Genomic DNA, 11,612 nt, shown 5'->3' on the forward strand with positions numbered 1-11,612 from the left:
CTTCAACAAACTCGTTTGTTTAAATCAGACTGACAAGCACCATTGATAACAAGACTTCGTGGCGTAGAATTGGAGAGAGTTCGAATCATGTGTGAAGCTTTTTTTTTTTCTTTCACATACCATAAAAACGTGAAAATAAATTATTGTTTATCAATATGATAAACTATTCAATAAAGTAAGCAAATTTGTAAAAGAGGATATTGACAATACACATTTTGAAAAATGTATAACTTTTCCTGAACTTTAAGAATTGAGAAATGTCTTTTTTTTCAGAGATGGGGAATGTCCTCGCTATGTACGCTTCCATTCTTTCGAAGGACATAAACTGTATCCATGTCCCTTTCAAGTTTGTTTGTATGTATGTTTACTAAACGTTCCCTAAAGAATTTTTCACTCATATTGAGACGCCACCATTTGCCGGCGGAGGGCTGTAAATTCATACCTGTACTCAGCACTTACGGCCTTCTGGCAGTGAGGGGTCTTTTTGGTACCAGCACCTACTGCGAAACGGGACCTCGATTTATACGGTCTCATCCGAAGGACCAGTCTCCACGTCCCGCAGTGGGATTTGTAAGGAACAACTCCTTACTCCGCGACTTTAGAGCAATTGCTCTAACCACTGCTGGGCGACTGGCCTAAATTGGTAATATAGTGAAAATGCATTAATTCCTTGAAAATATGAACAACACAAACTAAGTGCATGCTTTTAATGAGCAAGAATGCTTCTTACGAAATTGTGAAATTTATAGCTCTTGGGTCTTAGACCCTGGATATTTTGCTCCTGGAAATTTAGAAATCAAGCTAAGCGCATGGTTACTTTTAACGTATTATGAGCAAGAATACTTCTTCAAAAATTGTGAAAATCATTGCCCCTGTGTTAGGGTTTTGGACTTAGTGTGGGGCTCCATTGATAATGTAGTAAAATACCGTTAATTCCTTGAAAATCTTCTTCAATGCTTATGAGTATTTACCAAACATGCTACAAGTACCTAGGTATTATAAGCAAGAGTACTAGTTAGTGTTTCTTCAAAAGTTGTGAAATTAATTGCCCTTTGGTCAGGGGTTCTGGAGTTAGGGCGGGGTTCCTTTGATCACATAGTGAAAATGCATTAATTCTTTGAAAAATCTTCTGCTCTACATAGAATCTTAGTGCATGGCTATGATGAAAAATAGTGCTTCTTCTTCTTTCAAAGTTGTGAAATTCGTGTCCCCTGCATCGTCGGATACCCACGGGCAATCTCGTCTTTCACTTATCACCAGTGGGCAAACTCGCTGATATATCGTCGTATGTAATTAAAATGCTCAGGTCATTTGATTGGCTGCTGCACATAATCGTGATGGCATATCAACGAATCACAGTTTACGTTATATACGTGTGTTCGGCAATAACAAACCGGTTGCAAACAAATCCATTCACCATGTACGACTTGTCTTTATCATTTTAAAATTTCATGTTTTAACGGCGTCACGACATTAGCATGAATAGCAAACTAATGAAGTTAACGTATTTTCAAAATTGAATAATTCCAACTTTCTGATTGGTTGTCTATAATGGACAACTTTGCAAAAATAAACGATGATATTTCAGCGAGTTTGCCCATGGATAATAAGTAAAAGACGAGATCAACTGTGGGTGTCTGACGATGTGACCCATGAGACAAGGGGCCCGGTTTTAGTGTGGTATTCTATTATGATTTATGCTCTGTTTGAGAGAAATTCTTCCCCTTTGTTATCTACTTATGATATTAAATCAATGTAAATAATGTAATTGATAGGTTAATTAAAAGAATTATACAAGATTTTTTTACTGTAATATATAAGAATACTTTCAGATCTAGACTTTTAATAGCCATGTAGATATACTGTATGTAAATCATAGATGAATAAAATGAGACAAAATATGTTATATACTCGTATATGTACATAATATATTTTTCGAGGACCAAGAGAGGCCATCGTTGAATTGGTAGTCTGTGAACATTGTGAATTATGTAAATGGACTATTGTGATGTTGGTGATAGTGAAAGTATAAATGTGGTACTGGCATATACAGGCAAGCCTCTAAGGTGTTCCTGATTACCAGATTAACAATTTTGTAGAGTCTTGTTCATCCTCTTTCTTTCACTTTTTTGGTTATAATATAATTTTACCATTCCATAGAATCTTTTCAGGGTTGTAGTATTACTCAGACGACCGTAAAGGCCCTTGGGCCTCTTGTTAAAGTACTTATATACTCGTTCAGGTGTAATCAAATCTCGCCCTTATTGGTGAAAAGGGTGTAAGAAATATTCTTCATATCACGTACGTTCCTTAGAGTTTTCAGACTTGCTTCTGCATTCAATTAGATGTTTTATTAACATCTTAAAAAAAGATATATCTCTGTATCCAAGGGCAAAAGATGGTGATTTAAATGCTGATTTTGAAACTATAGTAACCTAAACTAAAAACGATTATATTAACGGTATGCTCCTGCAACTTTCAGTTTATATTGTGTATCTAAATATCTTCTAAGTATCACAAAGGTAACAAATTCTAAGTTTCTATTTGTCTTTTGATTATAATTTTGAACTGAACTTCAAATGCATAAAAAAAACGTCACCGTAGCTCAGTCGGTATAACGCCTGTTCCATGATCGGACGGTCATGGGTTCGAACCCCGGCCGCGACTTAAGTCGATAAAATAGGTAGCAACTGTTCCTTCGCCAAGCGCTCGGTGTACTTTGGAGTGAACTGTATCGGTCCCTCGGATGAGACCTTAAAAGCCGAGGCCCCGTGTCTTGGCAGGCGTTGGCAAGATAAAGTACCCTCACTGCTCGATGCTGAGTGCCAAGTAAAGCACTTCACCGGTATATGTTGACGTCTCTATATGAGTGAAAAAAATCTCAAATGGGGCGTAAAACAGTATACAATCAATCAATCAATCAAATGCAAAATAAAAATTGAAAATGAACTCTGAGACAAAAAGCAATGTTTTTTTCTTCATAATTCGTGAACTGTTATTTTCAAGATAATGTGAGCATAAAGTTCAAAGTTGTTTGTTCAATCTCAGCTAATCACAGTACAACGTCATGTCTTTTAGAGACCTTCATTTAACCCACGCATCTCTATCAATGCTCCTCACTCTTATTAAAAATAAAACACAATTATCATCTTCTTTTACAGGTATTTTACACACATGGTTGTTTTGCAGTTTGATGATTTGCATTTAAAAATTAATTATAAATCGATAAACTTCTAGAAGGCGGTAATGCTCTCAATTACCTGCAAAAATATATATTTTGATGCAAGATAGGTAAATAGTCTGTCATTTTCCTCTTATGTTCTCTAAAACATCTCAAAATATGACGTTGACGGATTGGTTACTGTCATAACGATACGCATGGCCTCTTATTTATATCGCACCTGCGTAAGAGAATTATCGTTTTTTAGTAATCGATGAAGCATGACGGCCGTGCCGACATAGTGTAGAAGACTTCCGTCTGTTCTCACTGATAGACGACCTCCAGCTCAGGTAAGGTGTTTTAATTTTTCTCCCTCCGCAGGTGATACATTAATTTTTTGGTTGTGGTCATCAAGTTTTGTAATGCTTTTCATATATTAATTAATTAACTTACTAATCTTTTTTTGAATTGATATCATTTCCACTATTGCCTCGTTAATTTTTCACAGCAGTTTTGACTTTTGATATCACTTTTTATATACTTTTCGTCAATTTTTCAAACCTTGACGAATCATTAAGGTTGAAACTCGACATTTTTATATAAATATTTCTTTACTATATAGAATTGGATTGTGAAGAATTTCCCGACGGTAAATTATAAATATTTTATAAAATCAATAACTAATTATCTTTGTGCTTATGTTCTGTTTGATCAACATCTACCATAGATGTTAAATGCACACACGGCATTCGGTACGTTTTAACGAGTATCTTTTTGGGTCTGCTTGGTATCATTTTTCCCCCATTTATGCACTTGTCTAACTTTCATTTTCTAAATTACTTCACCTTTATAAAAAAGAATAAAAGAGAAGACATTAAGTTTTACAGCGAAGCAAACACGTTACACATCCATTCATTAAAGTTAAACCCTCCTAACTAGGAAAGAAATGTTGCACAAAATTTTGCTTATAAAGATAAGAAACCTAAACATTGGGTGGAAAAAGGGGTAAACTTGTGACCAATATGTAAATTCTGGAACAAACCGTACATGAGTTGACTCACTAAAAGGAATGTTGTTTGTTTTTTTTTTTCCTTTCAGAATTTCCAAATAAGTGGGTTTTTAAAAAAATTTATTATTTTTTTATTATTATTTATTTATTTATTTTTTTACATTTGTGGACATGGAATTTACACCCTGTTTTGTAGTGCTACAGCTAATTACACTTACATATTTTACATTGATTAAACTGCACAAGCAGTCAGAATTATTCTTTTTTTATTGAAATTAAGCTTCGGCAAATATGATTGGATTCAGTAAATAAGTGTATTGCTGTATTTAATAAGCGTACAGGACACTGATTACCATTACGAATGAGCGACACGAGGGCGTGTTTTATTACAGATATTAATCATAATACGCTTTATTAGTCTGGAAAAAGGTGAAAATACACCGTAACTGGTAAAAGGAGATGTTTAATTCGCTAAATCATTATTAATAGGACAATTCTCTCTATACAGTAACTTTATGGCCACTCAACAAGAGAATAAAATAATCACGAACAATTGTAATATTTGTTCGATTTTTTTTTTTTTACATTGACGCATGCTCTATCAAAAGGAGTTTTTCTAATGAAAATAAATTATTTCAGATTATCAAACCTAAGTAATGGAAAATCAATTCAAGTTTGAATGAGAACTGTCAATGCCATAACGTCTCTGTAATTTGACAGCACCATATATATTTTTTTAACAGTAAGATCGTTGTTCTTTAGATGACAGCCATCACACTTGTCGTAAGCCTTTGATCACTAAATAGCTTGTAAAACAGATCCCGAACATCCAGCCTCCAGCACTTATACATGTTAATGGAGAAATGTCAATTGGTGTTTTGTTGTTTTTACCTTGATTAATAAAGGTATAAAAATACACACTTCACACATTTAATGTTTATCAACTTGTGCGGATCATTCCGAGTTCGACCCCGTTCACCCCCCCCCCCTCCTCCCCCAAAGTTACTTATTTTCGCCATCCATTTGTGTGCGGAATAATACCTTAGATTCACTAGGTTATTACCCCCTAAATATGTGTCAGATTTGTTGATACATTGTGTCTAATTAAGTAGAAAACTCCAGGTCTCTGCATAGGTATAAATTATTCATAAATAATAATCGCTTTACTCTCTTGACGTCAAACGTAACCTTGCTTCCGATTCTTATCACGAATTAAAAAAAATACATACAGTTAATTTAAGTGCATGTTATGTAATGCATTTGTAGTAAAGTCAAAATCCTTTCTAATTATGGAAACAAATTCGAAGATCAAATGTGAAATTAAACGACTTAAGATTAACAATGGTAAAAAAAAATTAGGTCGTTTGCAAATCTAACATTTGAATGAAGCGCTAAGTAAATATAATGCTTTAAGTGATTCTCGAGATTGTCTGACTTTGCAAGGACAAAAACGTCTCAAGCTGCAATTTTTTATTGCCTCGGCTTCCATTTATCATGAAATACATACAAATGTGAACTCTATGAATGTTCTTGTTTGGGATCATCCAAGGTTAATGAACATTTCAGTTAAAAAAAAATACTAGTAATTCTAACATTAAAATCTTTTAGCCTATCACAATATAAGTAAACAGAATAGTCTATGTCAGGGACAATAATGACATGATGTTAAAATGTGACAGACACCACGACGAAAAAAGCGGTTAGAAATGCAAATGTGTCTTTTACGTTGAAATAAATTTCCATATTTTGTAAAAATTATAAAACAATTTCAGATATAAGTCAAGATTGTTTTAATGCATTGGATATAAAGATAATTCTCATAGCATATCTCAAACAGATTTATATTATATCTTAATCAACAGAAATACCCAGAGAGTTCATGAAGAGCTTTCTAAAAAAAATAAATAGGGCTAAGTTTTGAATATTTGGACTCCATAAATTCACAAAAATAGACTCCATTCTAAAGCAAAGAAAATCGTACCGACCTCTCTCAAGTCGATCAGTAGGGAATGGTTTATTCAACCAGCATGATCCAATGTCAAGAGTCAATATTTCAATGTATTTATTGAAAATCATTAAAGTGCTTCATTCAAAAGCTGTCAAAACTTCAAGAAAGTTTGAACTTTTCTTCAACAGTTGAATCTTGCTTTACTGCCATTCGATGTCGGCCCGGAGGTGTAGTGGTGTGATGATGCGCAGGAAGAGCAGTGAGGGTCTGCTAGACACCGCTGACGACCTGGCCGAGAAGCTCGACTGTCTCGGCGATATTTTGGAAGAGATCGACCATAAATATAACGAGGCAAGTGCCCTATTGTCAAGAAGAGAGGTTTTCAACTCGAAAATTTCTTTGACTATAGATAGTGCATATTCACTGATGGTCGACTTTCAGTTGTGTGAAAACAAACAAGTTGACGCGTAAATTCTCTTGATCGTAATAAATACATGTACTGATTAAACCCTGTGAAATTCACGCAGTACTTGCTCTGATGTGAAATACATATAGCAAAAATACGTCGCTGATTGACAATTTAATTAATGTGACGAAAGTAAAATTATGCAGACAGTTAATTGCTGAAAATCCACACTATCGATGAACTTGAAATAAAAAAACGTGGTGTTTAGGTCAATCTTTAATATAGTTTCTAATTCGTTTTCATTGGAATTTTTATTTATTTTAGGCTGTTGAAGTAGAATGTGCACAGGAAGCAGAGAGCGGCACTAACGTTCGTCTGTACAGAAGATTGAAAGACGGTCTCGAGTCGGCGAGGACGCTGATTGGCTGTCTAAGGCGGGAAAAATGGCGACTGAACAGGCGGCGAATGAGTGTTGAGCTGAGGCTTGATGAAATGGAGGATTACAAGACCCATATCAAGAAAGATATGGTATGATTTTTCTTTTAAAAAACCCATTCTCATCTTACCATGTGTCTCCAAACAAATTACTAAACTTCTGTTGCCTATAGTTTGTATTTGAAATATAGATTTCTTTGCAGTCAAGTCTGAATGACACAGTAGATGTTTTGAGCTTGCGCATTGTTCAGCTTGAGAATGACTTAGTTGAACAACAGGAAGTTCAAGAGGAACTTGAAGCAGAGAGAGCTGATCTTCAGAACCAAGTGATCAGACTCGAGCTCAAATGCAAAGGTAACAAAATCATTTTACACTGAAATCTCTGAACAAAAGCCTGATTATTTTACCACCCGGACTTAGTTCGAAATATATCTCCTTTTTTGTTTAAAAGTGGCAGACAAAAATTGCAATCATATCTGCATTATGTGTTCACGAAAAGCAAATATACCTATATTTTAAATCTAAAGCTTAAACTATTGCTGATAGGCAGTTAACAAATTCTGTAAATCGAAAGCACATCACATTAATTGCAGTACATAGAATACATTAAATCCAAGGGCTGTATAAAAGACCACTGAAAAGTAAACATGATCTTAGTTAAAATTATATCCCAGGCACAGCAATTAAAATCATTTTCTTTTTATCTGTACATCACTTGTCAATTAGTAGTGAATTACTGTTTGCTATAACATTGTATCGATCCTTATTTTTAAGTTGCATATTTGTCCTGCCGTATTTTTTTTAAATAATTGATTTCATCATTAAAATTCTACATATGTAAGTAAAGAAAGAACCTTTAATGTCCTTTATACATCAAACTATACGTGGTATAGCAAACATCAAAGGCTGATTTTAATTAGATGGGAAAATTCAGCTTCAAATTTCTATGGTGTGGCGGTTCGACTTGTTCTTTCGCCTGTGGTCACATTGCTCACTTTGTAGAGTACCTTATTGAGCTCAAAGGGGGGGGGGATGAATCCTGGTCTGGTCCACCGCATTTTCCTCCCTGTAAACTAGAAATAGAAACGGCTTTAATTTTATGTGTATTTTGTATACCTATGAATCTCTGGGTTTTTTTTTTGTAGATCTGGAAGAAGACAAAAACATTTTTCAGGACGAAATCAGGTCAATAAAAAGGCAGCGATCTAATGCATCACTTCAACTGGAAAATGACGAACTGCTGTCCGACATTGAGGTGTTACGGGAGGAAAATAAAAACCTAAAAGAAATGATCCGCGCCTTAGAGGACGCTAATAACCCCAAAAATCAAGATGGCGGATCAGATGTGCACGGTTACAAAAATTTACAAAACATTGAGAACAATAACAATAAAATACCCCTGAAAGTATTTGGTTCCTTCTTAATCAACGAACAAAGTGAATCTACGAATCTGTGATATGTGAGTAGTGAACAGTTTCGCGTGTGTTCGAAGTGTGAACTCAGTCATCCGGTTCATAATTTCGAGCATTCTCAACAGAATTCTCTGCAAACACTACAGGTGAAAATTCCCAGGGAATACGTGGAAAGACAAATCCCTACATATCATCGTGTCCAATATTTGGATGAATTTTTTCATGGTTTCATTATGCACTGTTAATATGGCACCAAACTAAGACAAATATAGCTGCTAAACCACACAGGAAACCAGCATTCTATTGTACAGATTCAGTTTTGGAAATCTACAATATATATATAAGTAGATATTCACCCCGTAGAAAATTCACTCAATTAAACATTGCACAATCGTCTTTCTTTAACAATGTTTGAATCTGATGTGATTAGTGTTGGTTATCGGTATAACATTTGACTAGTCATTTTAGATGATTATTTGTATGAAATAAATATTTTTTATTGAATGAAATAGTCCTGAAATCTCATATTATTTGTTTCCATTTGCATATGCTTTTACAAGTCACATGTTTACCCGAAATACATCTCGCACTGAACCAGGTTGCTTGAAAGCTTCTGGTGTTGCAAATAAAACAAAATGGGTTGAAAAAGTTGCTGTATAATCGATGAAAATTCTACGACAAAAAATGAAATTATTCGTAAATTTTATATATATATATATATATATATATATATATATATATATATATATATATATATATATATATATATATATATATATATATATATATATATATTGCACAAACTTGCACTTATGACGATAGCGCGATTTCAAGACTCGTGTTGAGACACATGATACTTGTACGCTCGAAATATGAATTCATTAAACAAGCTGAACTGTGTGAAGAAAACATGCCTATTAAAAATACTCTCTGTATAAATTATGTGAAATATCCTACTTCCAGAAAATGTCTTCAAAGGTTTAGAAACTCACATATCCTGCTTATCAAAGATAGGTATATTGTTATACAGGAGCAATCTTGGAATATTAAAAGAAAGGCGATATTTTTAAGGCAATGAATCTTATACTTCGGAAGAAATTTGACCGTATATAACATGTAAGAAACTATAGGGGCTTTTATGTGATTTTAAAGTCGCTTACAAGCAAGATGAATTCGTTTAATGCTATAGTGTTGTCGCACAAGATGACAGAAGGAAAGTTGTAATATAATACCTAATTGTCACTTCAAATATAATTACATTTTAATGAACTCATGAATAAAATATCTGTTAGATGTAAAATTTGAATGATCACCACATTTAAAAAAAAAATGATTTAATGAGTATATTTTTTCAGTTTATATACAGAAGTGCTCTTGTCGACCGAGGCAATCAAACTGAAAAACTTCGTGAGAATATTATAATAAGGAACAATAACGTACTGTTTTGGTATACTAACTGGTACATTTGTATAATAACTGTCACTAGAAATCAAAATATCTGTTCAATCAAGTTGTTTTGCTGAATTGTTTTTTTTTTTTTATTGATTTCCATATGAACTTTCTTGAGTGTAAAGATTTTGCTCCTTAGAAAATCCCCCTTTAGAGGAAAATACGATAATTACGAATTCTGCATAAAAAGACTTTCACATATCAACTAATTAATTAATTAATTACAACACAAACACTAAATCACTAAATCCCTTTACATATATAGCTATATTGTTATTTTTCCATATTCGAATTCTTTTTTAAATAGGATCAGTGACAGGGCCAATAAGTTCCCAAAGAGAACTTATTACCAAATGCAACAACCATCGCACTTGGATAAATCGAGGAATACAACTACATATTTAACTTATTTAACATTATTTTTATGAATCCTGACTCATGTCCCCCGCTGAATATGTAAAACGCTGCACCATGACTTTTGTTTAGGATGTTGCCTTGCACTTTCGCAGTCCTTGGTGTTTTGGCAAAGCCTGATATAAACACATTTGGAATCCTTATGACGCGCGGAGAAAAATGTCAACAACATGTTTATAAAGACTATACAATTTCCTGTCACCGAAGAAAAAAGTTTTAAATTTATACGTGAAGGACAGTTTGTCAGATGCTCGCTCGGAGGGCTTCTTTACTAATGAGGCCTTTATGTATTAGAATGACACAACGCGGAAATTATAATGGCGCGACTCGTCTATGTTCTAGAACGCTATATCCATTATCTTTTAATTATACATTTTTAATTAATATCTTCAGTATTGCATTTTTTACTCGATAAAGTGTTCTTGATAATAATTGAGTATGTTAATGAAGTTGGAGAAAAAAGAAATCCTGTATGCGCACGTGAATACACGACATTGTACGTGCATATACTTGTATGCATGGCTTATTCCGAATCTCCAGCAATTTGAGATTTGATAATTTTCTCTATATAATATGATTAACTATCATGATGAACTTTGACCTTGGGTAATACACATTACTTTGTGAATTCAGAGACATTTTTGTGAGTATTATCAATTACTTAATTGCTGATTTTCAGAATTTAAGGATCGGACTACCTCAGTTTTTAGCTTACTATAAAACTTCGTTTAGATACGATGCATGCTGTGAATGAATTTCATTTTTTTTATGAATTGATTTTCTTAAAACGCCCAATGTAAACAAGAAACTAACATATTGTTGATTGTCCTATAATGACGACGAAATGGTCGCCCACTTTGAACCAAAATACAACATACACATGCCGTTTGAAATGAACATTAATAGCTATTTCTGTATTTTTCTGCACAATTTAATAAATTCTTTAACTTAATTAAACAAGGAACAACTTGAATGTTGCGAAAGTGTTGACCTCAATTTTATACAGAAAATACAAAATATTACATTCCAAGTAAATATGTTTACCTTATTTTTTTTAGAGCATAATACATACACATTTGTAAAGTCCATCTTTCTGAAATTCTTTTTTTAAATGTAGATGGGGGGCCTTAAGAGTGCGATTCACTGAGGTTTTGTGTGTGTGCCACTATAGACAAAAAGAAAGTTTTAGATATAGCATAGTGTCCGATCCATTTCTCAAAAAGGCAAAATGGAAATAATTGACTAATTGCGGAATTTGTCCATTGAAAATGCTTTTCACTATATAATTTAGATAAATGTCTAAATAAGATCCGGAAAGGCACAAATCACAAAGAATAAAGTATAACTTGGTAAATATTTCGTGTTGACAATCACATTGA

The 11,612-nt window shown here is 33.5% G+C and overlaps 1 protein-coding gene across 3 annotated transcripts; it reads left to right on the forward strand.

Annotated features, from left to right (window-relative positions):
* The first annotated feature begins 3,442 nt into the window (after window positions 1-3,442).
* On the forward strand, window positions 3,443-8,895 carry LOC133174976 (coiled-coil domain-containing protein 6-like). 3 transcript variants are annotated; one of them, XM_061310070.1, is made up of 5 exons: window positions 3,443-3,510; window positions 6,306-6,468; window positions 6,848-7,051; window positions 7,150-7,312; window positions 8,104-8,895. In XM_061310070.1, the coding sequence occupies exons 2-5, from the start codon at window positions 6,331-6,333 to the stop codon at window positions 8,412-8,414; spliced, it is 816 nt and encodes a 271-aa protein (XP_061166054.1). In that variant the 5' UTR covers window positions 3,443-3,510; window positions 6,306-6,330; the 3' UTR covers window positions 8,415-8,895. The 3 variants fall into 3 exon arrangements, with proteins under 3 accessions (XP_061166054.1, XP_061166068.1, XP_061166062.1); XM_061310084.1 differs by having other exon boundaries at window positions 3,447-3,510; window positions 7,162-7,312; XM_061310078.1 differs by lacking the exon at window positions 3,443-3,510 and adding an exon at window positions 5,052-5,074.
* Window positions 8,896-11,612: the final 2,717 nt, after the last annotated feature.

This window comes from Saccostrea echinata, unplaced genomic scaffold (genome assembly GCF_033153115.1).
Source record: "Saccostrea echinata isolate AGI-Se365-2 ecotype Australia unplaced genomic scaffold, CSIRO_AGI_Sech_v1 ptg000002l, whole genome shotgun sequence".
NCBI lineage: Eukaryota > Metazoa > Mollusca > Bivalvia > Ostreida > Ostreidae > Saccostrea > Saccostrea echinata.